The following is a 23,325-nucleotide window of genomic DNA, read 5'->3' as shown; positions in this document are numbered from 1 at the left end:
TTAGTCCATTGAGTTTCCTAGATAATGTAAAACAGTAAGGCCTTCAGGGTGTGTGTGTGTGTGTGTGTGTGTGTGTGTGTGTGTGCGCGCGCGTGTGTGTGTGTGCGCGCTCGTGCGCCTGCGTGCATGTGTGTGGTCTTCTCTCAAGTTAGAGTGGGTAGAAAATAGAAAGTACGTTTTGTTCTGTTTGTGCCCATTGTTATGTCAGTTGGTAATATGACCACTCCATTGAAGGGAAGTAACTTTTGGTTCCTTCTCTTACTGTGTTGGTTTTGGGAAGCCTGGTTATGACCTTCTAAACATACCCTATGTTAATTTCTAAACTTAGCCTAGTTTTCTTTATATCCCACATAGACCTATCTATGCTGTATGTTTGTATTTTTGTGGTTGACAGAAGAATATCAGATTTTTTATTTATACAAAGTTTTCATTAATATCATTTTCTATGAGGTGCACATGTGCTATGTGGCTAGCATGGGAGATGAAAATGTGCAGGACAGTTCTAGAACTTTCCTTTACAGTACTTTCCTTATATATCTTATTATTATTTATGCTCTAATTCCTTAAAATATTTAAAGTGAATATCATGTCTAGTATATTTCACAGAATCCTAATGTTGGAAGTAAATGGAAGGTGGCTTGTATCAATAACTCTTGAGAAATCTGGCTAGGAAAGGGAGTAGAGAAATAAGAGTAGGGGGTAACCAGAAATGGGAGTTGTGTGTGGTCAAGGGACTGTTTTTCAAACTGAGAGCCACTAGAGCATGTTTGTGTGGCCAGAAGACTCTAATCATTATGACTGTATGAAATTGACCTAGAGCCTGCGGTCTTTACGTTTCTATTCCTGTAAATTGAAAACTCTGTTAAACCATTTCTTTAAAAAGTTTTTTTTAATAAATTTGATATACGTATGTATTAAATACAATTTAGAATATAGACCTGCAGAACCGCTGTTAAAAAACACTGATAAGGTACCGTGTTAAGTGTTGCACTTAGAAATGAATAAGACAGGATTCCTGCCTCCAAGAAGCTAAAACAGCTCTGTCACTGAAACACAACCCAACTTTGGATGTTTCACTTCTTCCACTCTTTTTTTCACTTTGTAATTATTTTCTTGTTTTTACCAGCTTTTTAGTCCTGTCACATGTGTAATTTTCTGTACTAAGTTTCTTTTTAAACTTAACATGGCATTTCCCATGCTGTGACATAACGTTTGTGAGAATTTGCAACAACTGCTTCATGGACTCTAAGGAGATAGAGCTTTCTTAGTATTCTTTTGGTGATATTGAGACTATTTCCATTGTTTTGATATTGTAACAGATTCTACAATGACCATCTTTTGCTTAAAACTATTTTTGTATTTAAGATTATCAAGGGATATGTTTCTAAAATATCTTCTCTTTAAAGGCCTGTGTAGGGCTGGGTGGGGGCACAGTAGACCTTTTCGTTTGTCCAGTGCATACCAGACCTTGGATTGATTGGAAATCTTCCTTTGTGGAATTGCTTTAAAAAATCTATTTTAAAGTGCAGAGAGGGCCATTGGAATTGTTCAGAGGCCTTCAGTGTTCAGCTGATTTTTGCTAGCTTTACTCTCTTGAGTCTTTTGTTTGTTTATCTCCTTTACCCTTCTAATTGCCTGTCCTTTTGTTGAAATGACCCACCTTCTCTCGAGTAAATAGCATATAAAGAAGATGCATTTGGCTTCCTGGGCCTTCTAACCTTAAAACTGTACTCTACAGGGACTTTTCCCTAAGCTTCTTAAAGGTCTGAACCGCCAGTGTCTTTGGATGGTTGAGTGCAAATATGAAGTGATGTATTCCTGTAGCATATGGCTTGGTAATGTGCAGCAGTGGGAAGCTGAATAAATAACCAGAAATATGGATTATTCAAACGGGAATGCTGAGATTCTGGGAGCCTAATTAAGAAGGTGTTCCCAAAGCCTTAGAAACTGCACCTCTGTAGGATCTTCTAACTTTTCATTTTTGAATGCTGAAGTTACTGTGAGATTAATTCTTTTGCATTAACTAGCTTTTTTTAGCAGATTCAGCATTCCCCTTTTTTCTCTTTCCCATGCTCTTTGTTCTGTGTTATTTTTCTTCTTCAGACTCCCAAATGGAAAGTTTAATTGGGAGGGAATTCTTTTTTCCCTACTAGATTCATCCTGATCTTCTAGCAGGAGCCGCCAAGGTGCTCTGCGTCTAGAGACAGAAGCCCATTCAAACTTGGAGGTTGTAACACTAGAAGTTCAGGAAAATTTCTGTGGTTCCGTTGCCCCTGAGTACTGCTCTTCACTGTGATTCAGGCATTCAGCAGTCATGAAATGTCCACCTGGAAAGGTGGGAGTGTGGGACAGCTTGGAAGAGTGGGCTTTGGAGTTGAGGTGCATGTGGGTTTGGAACATCGCTCTTTCACTTACTAGTTTTGGTTATTCGGTGAGTTTTTCTAACCTTTCTGACCGCTGACCCTCAGTTTTTCATCTGAAAAATGGGAGTAACAATGCCAAATTTGCAGGGATTTTTTGGAAATTAAACTATATGTAAAGTGTCTGGGACAATTCTGCAGCTGTTAAAACACTGGCGAAGTACTGTGTTAACTTACTACGTTAAGTGCTAGGCTTACACAGAGAGCAACAAGGCAGGATTCTTGCCTTCAAGAAACTCCACCGCTAGTAAGGGAGGCTGACATTAAATAACTATTAGTATCATTGAATGCGTTAAATTAACCATTCCTCTTAATAGTTTGCATGTCTATGAATTTTTTTCTTTACGTTTCTGATTATTGGTAAGGAAAGGTCATCGGCAAGATAGTCATTTATGCACACACACATATTACACACACATGCAAAGGTATATACTATCCAACTTAATATCTATTAACTTTATTGAAGCATAATTGACTTATAATAAAACACTCCCATTATAAGTGTACAGTTTTAGTTTTGACAGCTGAATGCATCTTTGTTTTCAACACGATGAAGATACACAATGGCCCTGTCCAACAGAAATGGAATGCAAGCAAGATATATAAGCTTATGTTTTGTAGTAGCATGGTAAAAAGGTTGAAAGAAAATTAATTTTAATAACATTTTATTTAACCCAATATATTAAAAATCATTTCGACAGGTAATCGATAAAAAAACATTATTGAACCATTCTACTTTTTTTCATCCTAGGTCTTTGCAGCCTGGTGCATATTTACATCTCAGTTCAGTGTTAAATTTTCATAAAGTACTTGCTTTGTGTTTAGATTTCGTACAATTTACAGTTGAAAAAGTAGATTCCCATACCTGAGTTTCTCCAAACAGACTTAAATGCTTCCTAATGACTGAATCAAGTATCAGTTTTTAAATTTGAATCTATTTAGTATGTGTTTTGTTTAGCCTATGTCACTCAACAGATTGTTTTTGAGATTCGTTCATTTTGCGTCTGCCAGTAGTTTGGTTCTTGTTCGTGTTTGTAATATTCCATTATACTTCCGCATTCCAGTGTGTCCGTTGTTTTTGTTATTCACCTGTTGGTGAACATTTGGGTTGTTGCCAGTGTCTTGCTCTTGCTAATAAAGCTGCTTAAAAGTCTTCAGAGAAATATATATTTTCATTTCTCTGGGGTAAATACCTAAGGAGTGGAATGACTAGGTCATATTGGAAATGTAAGTTCAATATTAGAAACTCCCAAGCTGTTTTCCAAAGTGATTGTATCATTTTATATCCCCTCCGCAGCACGGCGTGAGAATTCCAGTTGGTCCCTATCCTCCTCAACACTTGATGATTAAACTAAATTTCTTTAAGAATCCCCTCCCCCTGTGTCACTTCCCCAGCCCAGCCCTTACACCCACCCACCCACCCACTCTCACATGTTGAGGATTAGGTTCTAGCGTCCTGTGCTTTCCTCTGTGGGAGCACTTACCATCCTGTGTGGTAGGCATCTGCTGGTCTCTGACTGTACTGTAGGACTCTCGAGAGCAGAAACTAGGTCGTCCCCTTCTTGGTATCCCCAGTGCCTAGCCACAGATGCACATTAGGTGCCCAGTAAATATTTCCTAAATGAATGAGAAAGATCTGAGAAACATTTTTGCTTTTTAAAATCATTGGTTTATAGAATTTCTAGCAAACCCCATGCATAGACCCAAAGAATGAGGAGTGACTTCGTAAAAGCCATATAGCTGAGAGCTCAGTCTTCTGCCTGCGTATGTTTGGCCCTGTTTTTCTCCATCAGATTTTTTAATGCCCAAAGAACACAACATAGGCCACAGGGTGGTTCTGAACCTCACCTTCAAGGCTCCGGAGAAGCCAGGCATCAGCTGTAGTCCCGGGCTCGCTGCCCTGTTTGGCCTGTGCTCATGCTGTGCTGCGGAGCAGAAACCCACACAAGTGTCTGCACTTCACTTTATCCCCCTTTGGGACACTTGAACCTCTCAACACTCTTCTCCCACCAGCCTCCTAATTATTTCAGGGTTATGGTTTAGGCATTCATTTCTTACAACCTTTCTGCTCAAGGTCCAGAGAATTCCTTCATGCAGATTTGCAGTCTCTCGGCATTTGTTTGTAGGACCGTAAGGAGGTCTCCTACCTCTTTGCCCTTACCAGACAGGCCTTTGTCCTCCGCCTTACCCTCCCACCCAGGTGTTAGTTTAGTTGTCAGGTAACTTTTTTTTTCACTCCTGTGTTAAGACTGTTTGGACTTTACAGTGCTTGACAGAATCAATGAGGGGAAAAAAAAGCTTTTTGTTTTTTGTTTTTTCTCTGTCAAAGGACAGATGAAGACATTTTGGGAAAGAAAAGATTGTTGAGGTGGTATTTAAAAATGAACTCATGCCGTGGAAAAAGCAGCAGCTAGCCATCCTAGAGTATAGGACTCCCCCCCCCCCCAAAAGGAATTTCTCATTTAGTCATAATGTTTTGATAAGGAAAGAGAAAAGGTGGGGTGAGGGTGGAAGGCGCAGAACCTCGTGGGCAGTATATACTGTGTGTATATGGTCTGTACTCCCCTGATGGAGAAAATACCACTCCTTGTGGGTCAAGCAGCTTGGCCTCATTCTTTTGCTTTGATTGTAAGAATTACAGTACAGTGAGGATGTTTGCATGGTCTTTGGCTGGCAGCAGAAGAGTTAAGATATGAATAATGAAGCCAAGTGGTATTTTTGTAGTCAGGTATAGTTGAGAGAAAAAGAAAATTTAGGAAAGCCACAATTTATTGGGCAGTTTAACAGAATGATCAGATTCAGAGAAACCAATTCACAGAAATAAGACTAACTTTGGGGCACCTGGTTGGCTCAGTTGTTTAAGCGTCCGACTCTCGATTTTGGCTCAGGTCATGATCACAGTTCATGGGATTGCTCGGAGCCTGCTTGGGATTCTCTACCCCCTCCCCCCCCCCCCCCCCCCCCCCGCCCCTCCTTAGATGCCTCTCTCTCAAAATAAATAAATAAACTTAAAAAAAAATGACTCACTTATGGGGGATGGCCCTTTTAGAATTTATCCAGACATGAGGATTGAGCTATACAGATGCCCTCATTGCCCCCTGGTTTGCCATTTCCACGTTCTTGGTTACAGCTGTCTCTCTTGGGTAGGATGGTTGCTGCAAATAGAGGATTTCAATATATCAGGTTTAATTATAGACTGTACTCCAGATCATTTGCTTCTTGCCACTGCAGAGCACTTTTTAACAGTATGTCCTTGTTTCAGTGGTTCAGTGTTCTTTAAGAAACAACAAAGCCAGTGGGAGACAGAAGAATTACATTGTCAGTTTCCTTGAAAATGTTGACATGAAGCTTATTACTTCTGTTGTAAAACCCTGTTCCAGTTAGAAAGAGAAGAGACCACTGAGATCCCAAGGGATGTGTACAAATGCAGCTTGGGGTTGTGTAGCAGAAACACAGTGAACCCATCTTGGTTATTAACTGTATAGACAAAAAAAAAAAAAAAAGAGAGAGAGAGAGAGAGAGAGAGAGAAAGAAGAAAGAAAGAGAAGGGTACATAGACACATCTCTTTAGGAACCACCAATTTTTTTTCCTCTGAGGCTTTTCAGTAAGATTTTCCTTAATCTAAAGAAAATTGTCTCTGACAAAGAACATAAATAAAATGACAATGGTATATCATCTGCAGAGTGAGCATTTGCAGGCCCGGTTCTGGACCGTGGGCTCGTACCAGAGCATAAAGGTAGGTAGGCCAGACTGGGGAACTCTTAAACCTTGAAATTTTATTGCCTTGCTTTTTGGCTTGTTCCGTATTGGTTTTGTTCTTCATGAACCTGTGAAGGGCCAAACTTGATTGCATTTTTATCCTCGTGGTCCTTTACAGGTTTTGTTTTTTTTTTAACCTTTATTTATTTTTGAGACAGAGCATGAATGGGGGAGGGTCAGAGAGAGGGAGACACAGAATCCGAAACAGGCTCCAGGCTCCGAGCCATCAGCACAGAGCCCGATGCGGGGCCCGAACTCACGAACCTCGAGATCATGACCTGAGCCGAAGTCGGACGCTCAACCGACTGAGCCACCCAGGCGCCCCTCCTTTACAGGTTTTTGTTGTTGTTTTTGGAGAACGAGAGCCTTTTCTTCAGACTTTCAGTCTCTTGGATTCAACTGCAAAAGCAAAACACTAATGCAAATGTTTTAGAAATCAGCTGTGCTTCCTAATGGGGCTGTATAGGGTTTGTGCTCCAAGCTGCACACACACATCTTGCTTGTTGTTTGTCCAACAAGCAAGCGTTCCCTTTCTCCGCACACTGAATATTACCATTCTTTCTTCGACGAAGAACAGTGTTTGCACCTGTTCTCTGGGAACCAGAAAAATGCTTCAGAGCACAAAGTAATCCTTCCAACAGCCCTCCAGGCTGGCGTTACCTCTTCATAAATGGAAAGTGCTGTGTCTGAGAAGGCAGATTAAACTGAAGCAAGTTTACTTGGCAGGAAATGGTGGAGGACCTGTCTGAGCCCTTCCTTCAGACTTCATAGCTATTCATCATTCCAGTGTAAATTGCACATATTTAAAGTATACAATTTGATGAGTTTTGCAGTATGTGTAGACCTATCATACCATCACCACAAGCATGGCAATAAGCATGTTTATCATACCCAAATGTTTCCTTGTACCCCTTGGTAATCTATAACTCCTCTCCCTCCACCTCACGTCTCCAGGCAACCATTGATTTGCTTTCTGACCATTATAGGTTAGTTTGCATTTTCTAGAACTTTATGCAAATGGAGTCATACAGTATGCGCTCTTCTTTTTGGTCTGGCGTATTTAACCAACTATAATTATTTTGAGATTCATTCCATGTGTATCATTAGTTCTTTTTCTTTGCTGGGTAGCATTCCATTTTAGAAATATATCCCAGATCGTTTATTCACTTGTTGATGGACATGTGGGCTTCCAGTTTTTTGCTCTTGTAGAGTATGAATATTCAAGTAGGTACCTTTGGGTGCATGTATTTTTAATTTCTCTTGGATAAATGCCTATGAGTCTGGGGCATGTAATAGGTATATGGTTAACTTTTTAAGACACTGTCAGTCTGTTTGCAAAATTGTCATACTGTACCGTTTTTATATTCCCACCAACAGTGTATGAGACTGGCATTTGCTCCACACCCTCGCTAATACTTGGTATGGTCACTGTTTTTTGTGTCAGTCATTCTAGTGGGTGTGTATAGATGTCTTGTGCTTTTAATTTGCATTTCCCAGGGCGCCCGGGTGGATCAGTTGGTTAAGCGTCTGACTTCAGCTCTGGTCATGATCTCACAGTCCATGAGTTCGAGCCCCACATGGGGCTCTCTGCTGTCGGCACAGGGCCTGCTTTGGATCCACTCTGTCTCCCTCGCTCTCTGCCCCTCCCCCGCTTGTGCCCGTGTTCTCTCTCTCTTTCTCTCAAAAAATAAACTTGTAAAAAAAATTGGCATTTCCCTTGTGGCTGATGATATTGGGTGACTTTTCATGTATTTATTTGCCATCCACATGTCTTCTTTGGTGGTGTCTGTTCAATCTCGTGCTCATTTTGGTTGGGGGGAGAGGGATTGTTTGTCTCATTATTGAATTATAACAATCCTTTATATATCATAGATACAATCTTTTGTCAGATACATGTTTTAAAAATAATTTTTTTCAATGTTTATTTATTTTGAGAGAGAGAGACCGTGCGAGCAGGGGACGGGTAGAGAGAGAAGGAGAGAGAGAATCCCAAGCAGGCTCCACACTGTCAGTGCAGAGCCTGATGTGGGGCTTGATCCCACAAATCGTGAGATCATGACTTGAGCCAAGATCAAGAGTCAGACGCTTAACTGACTGAGCCACCCAGGTGCCCCTGTCAGATATATGTTTTACAAATATTTTATTCCAGCCCATAACTTGTCTTTTCATTTTCATAAAGTAGTCTTGAAAAGTTTTAAATTTTGATGAAATATAAATTTTAAATTTGTTCCAGTGATTTTTATTTTTTTCTATTTGAGTAAACTTAGGTAGTTGGTGTCTTTCAAGGATTCATTTTATCTTGGTGGCCAAACTTATGGGCATTAAGTTGTTCATGAATATTCCCTTATTATCCTTTTAAATCTATAGAATCTGTAATGATGTGCCCTCCCTTATTCCCAGTGTTAGCCATTGATGCCTCCTTTTTTCCCTAATCAGTCTGGCTGTCAATTTTGTTGATCTTGTCAGAGAATCAAGTTTTTCTGACTGATTTATCTCTGTTTTTTTGTGCTTTTTTTTTTTTTTTCAATTCTATGTCAGTGATTTCTGATCTGATCAATTTTTTTTTTTGCTTCTGATTACTTGTGGTTTAATTTGCTATTCTTTTTCTGATTTCTCAGGGTGGGAATTTGAGATCATTTATTTGAGATCTTATTTTTTAACATATGATGCTATAAAATTTCCTCTAATTGCTGCTTTATGCCTTGTTGTATACACTTTCTTTTATATATATATATATTTTTTTTTTTTTTTTTTTTTGAGAGAGAGAGTTTGCACACATGAGCATGAATGGGGAAGGAGGCAGAGGGAGAGGGAGAGAGAATCTTAAGCAGGCTCCATGCTTAGCGTGGAGCCTGAGGCAGGGTTTGATCTCACAACTGTGAGATCATGACCTGAGCCAAAGTTGAGAGTCAGATGCTTAACTGACTGAGCCACCCAGGTGCCCCCACATTTTGATATATTGTATTTTCAGTTCAAAATACTTTGATTTCTCTTTTGATTTCATCCTTAACCCATGAATTACTTAGAAGTGTGTTATTTAGTTTCCAAATATTTGGGGATTTCCCACATATCTTTCTGTTATTTCTACTTTAATACCATTGTGGTCAGAGAACATACTTTATATGATTTGAACCCTTTTAAATTTATTAAGACTGGTGTTTGGCCCAGAATACAGCCTGTATTGTTAAATATTCCTGTGCAGTTGAAAAGAATGTTCTGTAAATGTCAGGTTAAGTTAATGGTCATGTTCAAGTCTTCTATATCCTTAAATATTTTCTGTCTACTTATTTTATCAGTTATTAAAAGGGGTGTTGAAACCTCTGACTATAGTTGTGAGTATGTCTGTTTCTCCTTTGAGTTTCATCAGTTTTTGCTTTATGTATTTTGAAATTCTTTTAGGTGGTTAAACATTTAGGAGTATATGCTGTTTTGCTTAATTGACTCTTTTATCATAATGAAATGACTCTCTTTATCCCTGATAATGTTATTTGATCTGAAATCTACTTTGTTTGATATTAATATAGCCACCACAACTTTCTTTTAATTAGTATAAGCATAGTATATCTTTTACCATCTATCATGAAATAAATTTTGTCCCCTCCCCTGTTCATATGTTGATGCCCAAATTCCCAAGGTGGCCTTAAGATGGTAATTAAGGTTAAATAGGGTCATAAGAGTAGGCCCCTAATCCAGTAGAACTGGTGGTCTTATGAGAAGAGGAAGGGACAACATCAGGAGGGTGTGCACACAGAGAAAATGGCCCTATGAGGATATGGTGAGAAGATAGCCATCTGCAAGCCTGTGTGTCTTTATATTTATTTTTTAATTTATATTTTTAAAATATATTTATTTTGAGAGAGGGAGAGAGAAAGCAGGGGAAGGGCAGAGTGAGAGGGAGACAGAGAATCCCTGTGCAGGGCTCAAACTGACAAACCATGAGATCATGACCTAAGCCTGAATCAAGAGTCGGTCATTTAACCGCCTGAGCTATCCAGACAGACACCCCTGTGTCTTTATATTTAAGATGTGGGGGTTTTTGTGAGCATTATACATTGGAGTCTTCTTTATTAACCCCATAATAATTGCTGCCACTTAATCGAAATGTTTATGCCATTTACATTTAATGTGACCCTTGATATGGTGGTTTCTGATTGAGTTTAGGTCTACCCTCTTGCAGGTTGTTCTATTTTTCTCATCTCTTTTTTGGTCCCATTTTTGCTTCATCTGCCTTCTTTTAGGTTAACATTTTTTATCCCATGTTATTTTCTTAGGTGGCTTCTTAGCTCTTTCTCTTTGCTTTTTTAGTGGTTGTTTTCAAATTGATGGTATACATCTTATCACAGTCCATCTTCAAGTAGTGTATACTATTTCATCTGTAGTGTAAGGACTTTGCAACAGTAAACTTTCATTTCTCCCTCCTGGATTTTATGTTTTTGTTGTCATATATTTTACTTCTACATATGTTATAAATTCTAATACATATTGTGTATCTTTTGTTTAAATAATCAATTGTGTTTTTTTAATGTTTATTTTTTTGACAGAGAGCGCACACATGCACATGCACGCACACACAAAAGCAGGGGAGGGGCAGAGAGAGGGAGAGAGAGAATCCCAAGCACTGACACCCCAGAGCCCAATGTGGGGCCCGATCTCACAAACCAAGAGATCATGACCCGAGCTGAAATCAAGAGTTGGACGCTTGTCCGTGAGTTCGAGCCCCGCGTCGGGCTCTGTGCTGACAGCTCAGAGCCTGGAGCCTGTTTCAGATTCTGTGTCTCCCTCTCTCTGACCCACCCCCGTTCATGCTCTGTCTCTCTCTGTCTCAAAAATAAATAAACGTTAAAAAAAAAAAATTAAAAAAAAAAAAGAGTTGGACGCTTAACCTTGTGAGCCACCCAGGTGCCCCATAAATAATCAATCGTGTTTCAAAGAGATTTTTTAAAGTAAGAAAAAAGTCTTTTACTTTTATGAACATATTAGCCATTGCCAGTGTTCTTCATTCTTCTGTAGATCCAGATTTCCATCTGGTATCAGTTTCTTTCTTCCCAAACAATTTCCTTCAACACATCTTGTACTGCTGGTCTGTTGGTGATGACTTTTGTCAACTTGGGTATGTCTGAAAAAATATTTGCCTTCTCCTTTAAATGATATCTTCACCAGGTATAGCATTCTTTGTTACTGGGTGGGGAGGTGGGAGTTCTTTCAATTCTCTTAAGAGTGTTGCTTCACTGTCTGCTGGATTGCTTGGTTTGCAGTGAGACGTCTGCTGTCATCCTTATGTATTAGTTCTTCTGTATGTAACGTGTCCCTTTTTTCTGGATGTTTCTAGGATCTTTTCTCCCTGATTTTGAATAGTTTGGTTATGATGTACCTTGATGTAGTTTTCTTCCTATCTCTTGTGTTTGGGTTCTTCTTGGATCTGTGGGTGTATTGTTTTCATCAAATGTGGAAATCTTTCAATCTTGTATTTTCAGATATTTTTTTTTTCTGCCCCTATCCTCCTTTCAGAAACTCCAGTTACATGTATATCAGGCTGTTTAAAGTTATCCAACCACAATTCCCTGGTAATCTATTAATGTTTTCCAGTCTGTTTTTTCTTTCCGTGTTTTATTTTAGGTAGTTTCTATTGTTATGTATTCAAGCTCACTCTTTTCTTCTGCACTTATTCTCATCCCATGTATTTTTCACCACACATTGTATTTTTCTTCTCTAGATATCTTCCCTGTTTCTAGTTAGCATACTGAAGCTTTTTTCTACCTTGACTAAATCAAGTATAGTTATAATAACTTTTAATGTCCTTGTCTTCTGATTCTGTCATCACTGTTATTTTTATTATTTTTCTCCTCTTTATGGTTAATATTTTCCTGCCTCTTTAAATGCCTGTTAATTGTTTTCTGAAATTAAGATATTGTGACTTTTACCTCATTGGATGCTGGGTGTGTGGGTGTGTCTCGTTATAAATATTTTTGAGCTTTGTTCTAGGATACAGGTAAGTTACTGGGAGTAGTTTGCTCCTTCAGAGGCCTACTCTTAAGCTCTGTTAGGTGGGACCGGACTAGCCTTTAGTCTGGCTGATTCTGCCTCAGGACTGAAGGACTGAAACCGTGCCCTCCTTAGTGCTCACCTGATGCACCGTGAATTCAGAAAGTTTTTTCACTCCAGCTGTTGGGAACCCTAACTATTCTTGGCCCTCGGTGAGTTCTGGGCATTGTTTGCCCCTTCTTCTTCTAGGTGGTTCCTTCCTGCAGCCTTGGTTAGTTTCCTCACATGCATTTCTAGTAAGTACTCAACTGAGGACTCAGAGAGGGCCCTCTGCAGACCCCTGTGCAGCTCTTGGTCTGGTACTGTGCCCTATGAACTCCCCTTCATCGGTCTGCCCTCCTCTGCACTATGTCTCCTCCCTGCTTGGAGGCCTGGAAACTCTCCAAGCAGCTAGTTGGGCTCATGGCATGTGTTTCCCTGTCTCCGGAATCACTGTCTTGGTGCTACCTGATGTCAAGTGTCCAAAAACCATTGTTTTATATGTTTCGTCCTTTGTTTGTTTTGGGCGTGAGAGGAGATATAAATTTAGTCCCTGTTACTCCATCTTGGCCCAAAGTGGAAGGCAAGAGCATATTATATATTTTAAAAAATACTCTCTAATGTACATTTTCATACTATTTAGTGCTAGTGGACAGTAATACAATTAACTTTTACATATTGATCTTACATTAAGCAACTTTGCTATGTCACGTATCAGTCCAATTTTGTTGCAGTAACATCTCTGAAGCCTCAAGGACTTTCAGTGACAGATGTTTACTTTTCACTCCCGATACACCCATCCCTGGCCATCTGAAGCTCTGCTTCGCGTCTTTATTTTGGGATTCATGCTAAAGGAACGGTGTTCAGTGGGACGTGACTTTCTTGTGGCAGAGAGAAAAGACTGAATAATGCAATAAATCTTAAAACTTCTCTAAAGACACATATGTTACTTACACTTACATTTTATTGGCCACAAAGTCACATGGCCAACCTTGATGTCTATAGTGGGCGGAGGGATGTATCAGCAGTGATCTGTTTGAGTTGGCTCATATAAGCTCATGAAAGCTCATGAAAGCTGACTCTGCATCTCTCTTTCCAATACCACGTTTAGTGGTGTCACATTGGTAACTCGCACTCAGCTATGGTGGGAGTATTTATACCATGTAGGTAGGAAAATACAACAAATCAGCACTTTTTTCCTGGGGAGCTAGTTGTTAAACCTTTAGTAGCAAACCTCTGGCTGTTTGCCTCTTTTAGGGAGTAGAGAGTTAATAGGTGGGAACAAGATTATTTTCTATCACATTTCATTTTAATAGTGTGTGTGTGTGTGTGTGTGTGTGTGTGTGTGTGTGTGTGTGTTTAAATTTTAATAGCTATGGGGTGCCTGAGTGGCTCGGTGGGTTAAGCATCCAACTTTTGATTTCGGCTCAGGCCATGATCTCACAGTTTGTGAGTTTGAGCCCTGCGTCTCTCTCTGTTTTCCTCTCTCTCTCTCTCTCTCTCTCTCTCTCGAAAGTAAATAAACATTTTTTAAAAAAATTACTAGCTATGACTTCTAATGCAGTGTTGAATAGGAAGGAGTAGTGATCAAGGGTAAACTTGTCTTACTCCTGCTGTTAAAAGGAATATATTTTCTTGAGTATAATGTTTGTTTTGAGTTTTGGGGGGGATAGCATTTATCAGATTAAGGAAATTTCTTCTCTTTCTGATGTCACAGAGCTTATATAATTGATCAATCAGTTTTATCAAATGTTTTTTCTGCATTTATCGAGATGTTTTTTTTTAATGCTAATAGAGGGAAAATGAATGGGTTTTCTGATGTTGAACTAACTAACCTTGCATTCCTGGAAGAGGCCCATCTTTTTTTAATGTTCTCTAGGATTCTGTATTTTATTTAGGAATTTTATATCTATACCTGAGTGAGATTGGCCTGTAAGTTTACTCTCAGGAAGGTTTTGGTGTCAGAGGTTGTTTTTTGTTTGTTTGAGCTTTATTAAATGAGCTGAATGATGTTCCTTATTTTTCTGTGTTCTGTAGGAGTTTAAGTAATACTGGAATTATTTCCCTCTTGAATGTTTGGTAGAACTTGATAGTGATTGCTTCTGGACTTTAAGTTTTCTGTGAGAGAAGATTTCAACGACTGATTCAGTTTTCTGAATGCTTATAGACCCGTTCAGGTTTTCTTACTTTGTTGAGTCATTTGGGGGAATTCATATTTTTCTAGGAGTTTGTCCATTTCACCTGTTTTCCAAGTTTTTGGCATGCAGTTATTCCTTCTGTTGTCCTAATAGCTGCTGTACCTGTAGTTTTTTCCCCTTCAGTTCATTCCTGTTATTGTTTTGTGTGTGTGTGCCTTTTCTCTCTCTCTCTCTCTCTTTTTTTTTTTTTGATCACTCTTGCCACAGTTTTGTCAATTTTACTCGTCTTTTTGAAGAACCAGATTTGAGCTTTGTTGACCCTCTTTATTGGGGGTTGGCAACTAAGGCCTGCGGAACAAATCTGGCTGAGGTCTGTTTTTCTGTGACCAGCAAGCTAAGAATGGTTTTCATATCTTTAAAGTGTCGTATATATTTTTAGACACACACAAACACCCAGAAAAAGATGCTACAGGAACCATAATGGCCCATGAAACCTATAGTATTTTCTGTCTGGCCCTTTCCCGAAAGTTTGCCAGCCTGTGCTCTTTAGAGCCCTAGGTTTTGGTCATTGATTGTTCATCTTACTTTACCGTCAGCTCTGCTGTGAGTGGTTTCTTTGCATAACTGGCCCACCATAGTGCTACAAACCAAAATCTTAACCGCTGTTTCCCACATATTTGTTTTGTTTTCTGGCACAGGCAGTCAAGCAGTGGCTGGTACCAGCAGTTTATGAAAAATGGATGGGAACTGAAATGGAAAATTGTAAAAACTGTGTCCAGAACATAGAAGACCACCCTTATTCTATTTTAGCGGTAGAATATCTCAGCATCTCCCAGAGCACCAGTGTTCTTTGGCACTATAGTTTGAGAGCAACTATGAATTTAGTTGCCTTGATCTCACGGTCTAATTCATAGAAATCCTGGATCCTGGAAAGCGATCTTCTATTTTGGGAGCTAAAAGGAAGTGAACTTTAGCATGTGTATTGTGAAGCGAATAATAGTGATTTCATATGGCGTTATCCAAGTTTCTTGCGGGATTAGTTTGTGGTTCACAGTATCTTTTGAAGACTGCCTGTCACCTCTCTTTTTCCCGCCCCCCCCCCCCCCCCCATTCATCAGTCTCTTGGTTAGGGAGGGAGTGGAGTTCACAACTCTTTTACTTGTCCTGCAAGTAACTTTCCTCCAAGGTTGGATCCTTTTATCTGCGCCCTTTCCGGCTGGTCTTATTCATGCCGTGGCTTTAGACACTGCCCATAGATTTAATAATTCTTCCACATTCCCCCCTATTTTTAATATCATTCCTGGACTTCAGACCTGTAAGTTTGAGCTGGACATCACTGCCATGTTTCACGGGTACCTCAGGTTCAATCCGAATTCAGTCCTTTTCCCTCCTAGTCTGTTAGTACTTTGCCCTTTTTACCCATCTCTGCCTCTGGTGTGTTTCCCCCCTTTCTTCTGCGCCCGCCCCGCCACACCGAATACCATGCCGAATCCCTCCCGATCCAGTGTGGCAAGTGTAATCTAATACACATTTTGCTGCCGCCCCTCTTGCTGTTTGTATTGCAGCCACACCATGCCCCACTTCTCCGGATGGTCCATGCTTACTCGTGTCTTTGCGCGTGCCGTTGTTTCCTGCTGCTTGAAATCCCTTCTCCCTTTTTGCGTGTCTGGGAAGGATGTCCAGTGAAGCTCGGTTCAGGCATCATCTCCTTTGTGAGGCCTCCCGCACTCAGACACAGTCAGCCCTCCTTCCCGCATTCGTGTTCTATTTTGTAGAATAAAACCTCCACTGTGGTGCTTGGCTTTTCTCAGTATACCCGTTGTCTGCCTACCTGTGTCACCTGTGAACTGAGTGCCTCACAAACATGAGCTGGGCCTGCCTCTGTGCCCTCAACTTCTATCTGGCGCCTGTTAGGCACCCCAGAAATATCTGATGAAAGAATAAATGAACAGAAAAAAGTATACTCAGAATGAACGTTCATTGCAAAAGCGTTCTTGTATAATGAAGAAGAACAAGCTAATTAAAACAACAGTGGAAACTTCCCTCTCCCCATCCCTTCCTCCTCATCAGAAGCTTCACTTTGGCAGAATGAGGAGCGTAGATGACTCTGTCATTTCCCACAACCACCCACTTTTATAGAGGCTAACCTTCACTTTGGTCCTGGCGTGATCGACAACCTGATGAACCCAGACAAGACTAAGATAAACTACTTGTCCTCCAGTAGAATAAATATTTCAAATAAAGTCAACCCAAGAAAGTCAGGCCAAACAGCTATTGATTGCTAAAAGCCTGAACTTAAGCCCAATGAATATTCCAAAGTTCACCTCCATGCAGCTTGCCTAAATGGTGATCAATATGCAATTACTGCCCCCTTTAAACGTGTCTCACACTGCCTATGTGAAGAAGGCTTTTACTTTTTAAATCTTTTGTTTGTTGAATTTGCTTAGGCAGGAAAAAAGAGCGAGGCTTGGCTGAATCAGAGTTTTTTACCTTTAGTATTTCCACCAATTCTGTGTTATTTGTGAAATGGTTTAAATGTATGCTGCGTGGTAACTGAAGGTGCCCTGGAACATGACCATCATTCATTTCGAGAGGCCTTTTCCTGAGTGACTGAACAATGAGGATGTTATATCTCAGTTTCCTAATTTCTGTTCACATCATTATCTGCCCTAGTCATGACCTTTGCAGATTCAGTTTGTAAAGTAGGGTGCTTAAGTCCAGCTACAGTGAAAACAAATATATTATTTGTCTCGTTTCCTGATAGACTTAGCTTGATGCAGAAAACCCTTTCCTGCTGAATTTGGAACCTTGCTTACTCTGCTCCTGATACTTAAGATTTCATGTCTCACGAACGTGCCTTTTTTATGGTACTCAGAGCTCTTTGTCATTTTTCACTTAGCTTGTCGTGGGCTCCTGACTGACCTCCCTGCCTCCAAGCTCTGTCGCTCCAGTCCCTTCATCACACTGCTGCCAGAGTAAGCTTGCTAGAGTGTATCCATCCAGTGTCCTCCTCGTTTTCGACACCTCATGGCTTCTCAACATCTATGGCATGGAGCCCAGGGGCCCGGCAGCACATCCAGGGCCTGTCACGACCTCTGCCTGCCTCCCCTTCGTCCTCTTCCAACCCAGGTCATTCACAGCTACCTCTGGTCCCCTACGTGGCACGCTCTTACTGCCTACCGTACCTTCGCGCATGCTCTTTACGCACACTGCCCCCGGTGGCGCTGCACGCCCTTCTCTGCCTGGCAAATGCTCGTTCTTCAGACTCCGTTCAGATGTTACTGTCCGTTTGACACCTTCACTGACTTCTCCCAGATAAAGTTAATTATCTCCACCTCTCACCTCCTTGGACTTAGTTTCTATTGCTTTGGGCTTTTGAAATTACTTTTGTGTAACTGTCCTTACATTGCTTAAAGACAGGGAGTGTATAATTCCTGGCAGCTAGTGTCGTGCCTGCTGCGTGAAGGCACGTGCTCAGTAGTAGCCATTTTTTTTCTTTTAAACTCAGTAGTTGTGTTGAATGTCATTTGTGAGTATCTGTGCGTTGTTTCGATTAATTCTGTGGCCAGGGGAATAAAGGTAGGAATATTCACAGTACATCCTTGGTCTTTTGAGGTAGGCACCAAGTAAGATGTCCAGCTGTCTTGGTTTGCCTGGGACTGAGAGGTTTCCCAGGCTGTGGTACATTCAATGCTAGAAATGGAACAGCCTCAGGTAAGCCAGGATGGGCCAGCACCAAGGGGGCTCTGTCAACAAGCTTTTTACCTCCTCTCCTTTTCCTTCTTTCTTTTTTTTTTTTTTTTTTAACTTTTTTTTAACATTTATTTATTTTTGAGACAGAGAGAGACAGAGCATGAATGGGGGAGGAGCAGAGAGAGAGGGAGACACAGAATCCGAAACAGGCTCCAGGCTCCGAGCTGTCAGCACAGAGCCCGACGCGGGGCTTGAACTCACGGACCGTGAGATCATGACCTGAGCCGAAGTCGGCCGCTCAACCGACTGAGCCACCCAGGCGCCCCCCTCCTCTCCTTTTCTTAACTCATCAGGACCCAATCTGGGCTGGCTAGTCTGACCTAGGATAAGCGTGCCTCGTCATCTTTAGCACTTAAATAATGCGATGTCTTAATAGCGTTTCCTCTGCAAAAGACTATCAACGAGAAGTTATTTCCGATTCCTTTAAGGGAGGTTCTTTCCAATTCCTTTTCTTTGGCTTTCAGGTGAGAAACTGGGTGAAGGGCTTTGGGCCCTTTTTGGTCAGGCCTTGCCTCCTCTTGCCTGACCGTGACCTTGCTCCATCTGTCCATTCTCCCTTTTATATCTTTAGTATCCTCATCACCATTGGCTTCTTGACACCCTAAAAATATGACTGAATTGTCCGTATTCTTCAAAATATAATTTTGAAAAATTTTTACCCTTGTTTTCTCCTCAAGCTGATGGACTTTCTTCTCCAGGCTTTACTAGGAGTAACCCACAGTCACCCATCTTACTTTTTCACCTGCTTTCAAATATTTACATATATATCTGTTTTTTCCTATACTCCCCCACATGTACCTAATCTCTCTTTCCCTCTAAAGTAACTAACACATAACAGTCTCAGAACAAACATGATTGAATTTGATCTGCTTCACTCCTAGAACCAGTTCTTTACTTGGAGGCCTTATTGTGCCATACAAGACAAGGTGGCATGGCCTTTGATATGGCCCATGTTTTCCCCTCAGATCTAAGCTAGGAATACTGTTCCTTTATGCTTCAAAAATGCCAGTCTTCTGTCTGTTCTCTGACCATGCCGGCCCATTTCCACCTTAGGGATTTTGCACCTGTTGTTCCTTCTGCCTTTAATGTTTTGCCCCTAAAATGTTCCAGACCAATTCATGTCAACACTCAGATCTCAATATAAATGTTACCCCTAAAGAGGCTTTCTGCAGTAACCTAACTCAAAACATCCTCTCCATTCATTCATTCTTTTACATTGCATTATTTCCATCACACCTAACACTATCAAGTGCGATTTTCCGTATGTCTCCTGCAGTAAGAGTGTAAGCTCCATGAGGACTGAGACTTGGTCTATCCTAGTCACATGAGAGGTATCCAATGAATGTTTGTAGACCGAATGGGGAAAAAGTTATTTGCCAACTTATACTTTTGCCTGATTATTTCACATTAATTTAGTCTCCCTAAATTTACATGTTTCTGAAAGCAGAAGCCATGTCTTAATTTTTGTTTTTCTCTTGTGTCTTCCACGGTACTGAGTAAGTGCTCAGTAAATATTGAATATTGGATTGGTTGATTTACTTGGTTGATTACCAAGATACGAAATGACTGACTTGTTCCTCTCTATCTCATAGAGTGTTAAAGAAAACACTGGAAGCTTATAGAAAATTATACTCCTTAGAAAACTGTTTGCAAGAGCAGTAGACAGTGGCATAATTATTTTATGACCTTTGGACTTGAGGGGGAAAATCACTTGTATTTTTTTCTTGAAAATAATTTGACTTTTGTAATTCTCAAAGTAATGCATGTTAATTAAGAAACACGAGGGGCGCCTGGGTGGCGCAGTCGGTTGAGCCTCCGACTTCAGCCAGGTCACGATCTCGCGGTCCGTGAGTTCGAGCCCCGCGTCGGGCTCTGGGCCGATGGCTCAGAGCCTGGAGCCTGTTTCCGATTCTGTGTCTCTCTCTCTCTCTGCCCCTCCCCCGTTCATGCTCTGTCTGTCTCTGTCCCAAAAATAAATAAAAAACGTTGAAAAAATTTAAAAAAAAAAAAAAAGAAACACGAAAACCATGGGGCGCCTGGGTGGCTCAGTCAGTTGAGCGTCCGACTTCGGCTCAGGTCGTGATCTCGTGGTCCGTGAGTCCTAGCCCCACACCAGGCTCTGTTCTGACAGCTCAGAGCCTGGAGCCTGCTTTGGATGCTGTGTTTCCCTCTCTCTCTGCCCCTTCCCTGCTCATGCTCTGTCTCTCTCTGTCTCTCAAAAATGAATAAACGTTAAAAAAAAATACATTTTTTTTTTAAATTAAAGAAACACGAAAAACAGGAAAGGGAATAATAAGATGCAAAGAGCATTTGACAAAACCCAACATCTTTCATGATAAAAATACCTAAACTAGGAATAGAAGGGAATTTCTCCAACCTTTGATATAGAGCAGCTACAAAAAATCCGCAGCTAACATCACAGTGAATGCTAAAAGACTGGCTGCTTTCCCCCTAAGATCAGCAATAAGACACCACTTCACCATTTACATTCAACATTGTACTGGAGGTTCTAGCCAGGGCAATTAGGCAAGGAAATGAAATAAAAGGCATCCAGATTGGAAAGGAGGAAGTAAAACTCTCTCTGTTTACAAAGGATGTTCTCTTGTCTGTAGACAATCCTAAAGAATCCACCAAAAAATTATCAGGACTAATAAGTGAGTTCAGCAAGGTTGCAGGATGATATAAAGATTAATTTACAAAAATCAGTTGTACGCTCGCAATGAACAATCCGAAAGTGAAACTGTGAAGATACTTCCATTTACAATAGCATCAAGAGTATGATACCTAGGAATAAATTTAACAAGAGAAGTGCGTGCAAAATTTATACCCTGAAAACCACAAAACATTGTTGAAAGGAATTAAGGAAGAGCTAAGTAATGAAAGATTGCAGTACTCCCCCAAAAGTTATATGGATTCAGCACAATCCCTATCAAAATGCCAGCTGATATCATTGTAGAAATTGATAAGCTGATCCTTAAATTCATATGGAGTTGATTGCAAGGGACCGAGAATAGCCAAACAGTCTTGAGACAAGAACAATGTAGGATTCCCAGTTTTAAAACTTACTACAAAGCAGTGGTAATCAAGACAGTGTGTTACTGACGTAAATTAACAGAATGTAATTCGGAATCCAAAAATAAAACTGTGTCTGGGGTCAGCTGATTTGCAATAAGAATGCCAAAAACCTGGAACGGGGAAAGAATAGTCTTCAACAAATGGTGCTGGCACCATTGGATGTCCACATGCAAATGAAGTTGTGTCATTACTTCACACTCCATCCGAAAATTAACAGAAAACGAGTCAAAGAACTAAATATCAGAACTTAAACTATTAAACCCTTAAAAGCAAACATAGGTATAAATCCTCATGCTATCGAATTAGCTCTGACACCAAAAGTGCAGGCAACAACAACAAAACAGGTAAGTTGGACATCCTCAAAATTGAAAACCTGTGTCCTTCGGAGGATACCATCAAGAAAGTTGAAAAGGCAGCCCCTAGAATAGGAGAAAGTATTTACAAATCATGTATCTGTTAAGGGACTTGTATCTCCAGAACAAAGAGCTCTTGCAACTAAATAATAAAGGTAATTAAGTTAATTTTAAAATGGCCAAAGGATCTGAATAGACATTTCTCTGAAGAAGGTACACAAATTCCGAGTAAGCACATGAAAAGATGCTAACAGCATTAGTTATCAGGGAAACACAAATTAAAACCGCAGTGAGGTACCATCTCTCACCCAATGAGGATGGCTGGCACCAACAAGTCAGCTGACAAGTGTTGGTGAGGGTGTGGAGAAGTCAGAACATTTACACACTGCTGGTGGGAATGTCAAATGGTGTAGCCAGTGTGGAAATAAGTCTGATGGTTCCTCAGAAGGTTAAACGTAGAGTTAGCCATATGCCCCAGCAACTCTGCTGCTTGGTTTACATGCACTCAAGTGTAATGAAACATATGTCCACTCAAAAACTTGTACATGACTATTTTAGCAGCGCTATTCGTAATAGCCAAAAGGTATAAACACATCGAATGTTCATCAGTAGATGAACAGATAGACAAATTGTGGCGTATCCATACAATGGACTATTCAGCTACAGAAAAGAATGAAATACTGACACATGCTAGAGCACGGATGAATCTTGAAAACATTGTGCTGAGGGAAAGAAGCCAGTTACAAAAGGCCACCTATTGTACGATACCATTTACTTGAAATGTCCAGAATAGGCAAAACCATAGAGACAGAATGTAGGTCAGTGGTTGCTAGGGTGGGATGGGGAGAGTAGGGGGGTGACAGCCAAAGAGTAGGGGATTTCTTGTCGGGATAATAAAAATGTTCTTTAATTGACTGTAGCGATAGTTGCACGTATCTGTGAATATACTAAAATTCAATGAATTGTGCATTTTAAATAGGTGAATTGTATGGTATGTGAAGTACATTTTGATAAAGCTGTTAAGAAGAAAGAAAAAGGAATAATGTAATTCATAATCCCACCACCCTGAAATAACCTCTGTTAGCATTTTGATCTACGTCTTTCTAGTCTTTTTTAATGCGTATTTCTCACATAATTGAGGTAATGCCTCATACAGAATTTTGAATATTACCTTTTGTGCTTATCATTCTGACCATAAGAACTCGTTCACTCTATTATAGACTTTCCTAATTATTAACAAGTGTGTAATATTCTGTGTAGATCTACCATTATGCAATAATTTTCTCATTGGTGGACATTCAAGTTGTTTTGTTTTTTTCTTTCTTTCTTTTTTTCCCCCTTTATAATGGGTACTGCGGTATATCCGCCCCCCACCCCCTTTTTATCTGAGACTAGAACATCCCCATGCCTTATGTGAAACCTCTTTTGTTCCCAGAGAAAAGAAGATCTCCCGGAGCAGTGCCCTGAAAGTGCTGGACCATGCCATGATCGGACCCGAGGGTACAGACAATTGTCATAAGTTTGTTGATATTCTTGGCTTACGGACCATCTTTCCCCTCTTTATGAAATCTCCCAGGAAGATCAAGAAAGTGGGAACCACCGAGAAGGAGCACGAAGGTAGGGTGCCCTGGAGAAGTCAGCCTACTTCAGGTGCGTTAGGATGCACCTAAGGAATGGGGGAAATGAGAGCTACTGCGAAACACTGAGACGTGCAGTTGAGGAGCGGACTCTTAGGCAGAAGAGCGCTAGCTTTTTCTTTTCGTCCTATTTTCTCTGCATGGAAACACAACCCAGGGACCCCAGAT

General features: G+C 40.5%; 1 protein-coding gene and 1 long non-coding RNA gene across 2 annotated transcripts in view; one reads left to right on the top strand and one right to left on the bottom strand.

Moving 5' to 3' along the window:
• CTNNBL1 (catenin beta like 1) overlaps window positions 1-23,325 on the top strand; it is a 161,746-nt gene that overhangs the window by 76,508 nt on the left and 61,913 nt on the right. Inside the window, exon 11 of the mRNA XM_015535519.2 lies at window positions 22,956-23,137. Within this exon, the coding sequence (XP_015391005.2) occupies window positions 22,956-23,137 (182 nt within the window). The remainder of the gene's footprint in view (window positions 1-22,955; window positions 23,138-23,325) is intronic.
• Window positions 3,108-5,560, bottom strand: LOC122237207. The gene is made up of 3 exons (XR_006215483.1): window positions 5,448-5,560; window positions 3,905-4,037; window positions 3,108-3,613 (listed from the first exon to the last, which is right to left on the bottom strand). It is a non-coding gene; the product is annotated as an uncharacterized LOC122237207 (long non-coding RNA).

The sequence above is a fragment of the Panthera tigris genome, chromosome A3 (assembly GCF_018350195.1).
Source record: "Panthera tigris isolate Pti1 chromosome A3, P.tigris_Pti1_mat1.1, whole genome shotgun sequence".
NCBI lineage: Eukaryota > Metazoa > Chordata > Mammalia > Carnivora > Felidae > Panthera > Panthera tigris.
The sequence above is the reverse complement of the archived record's forward strand: the minus strand, read 5'-3'. Positions and strand labels throughout refer to the sequence as shown.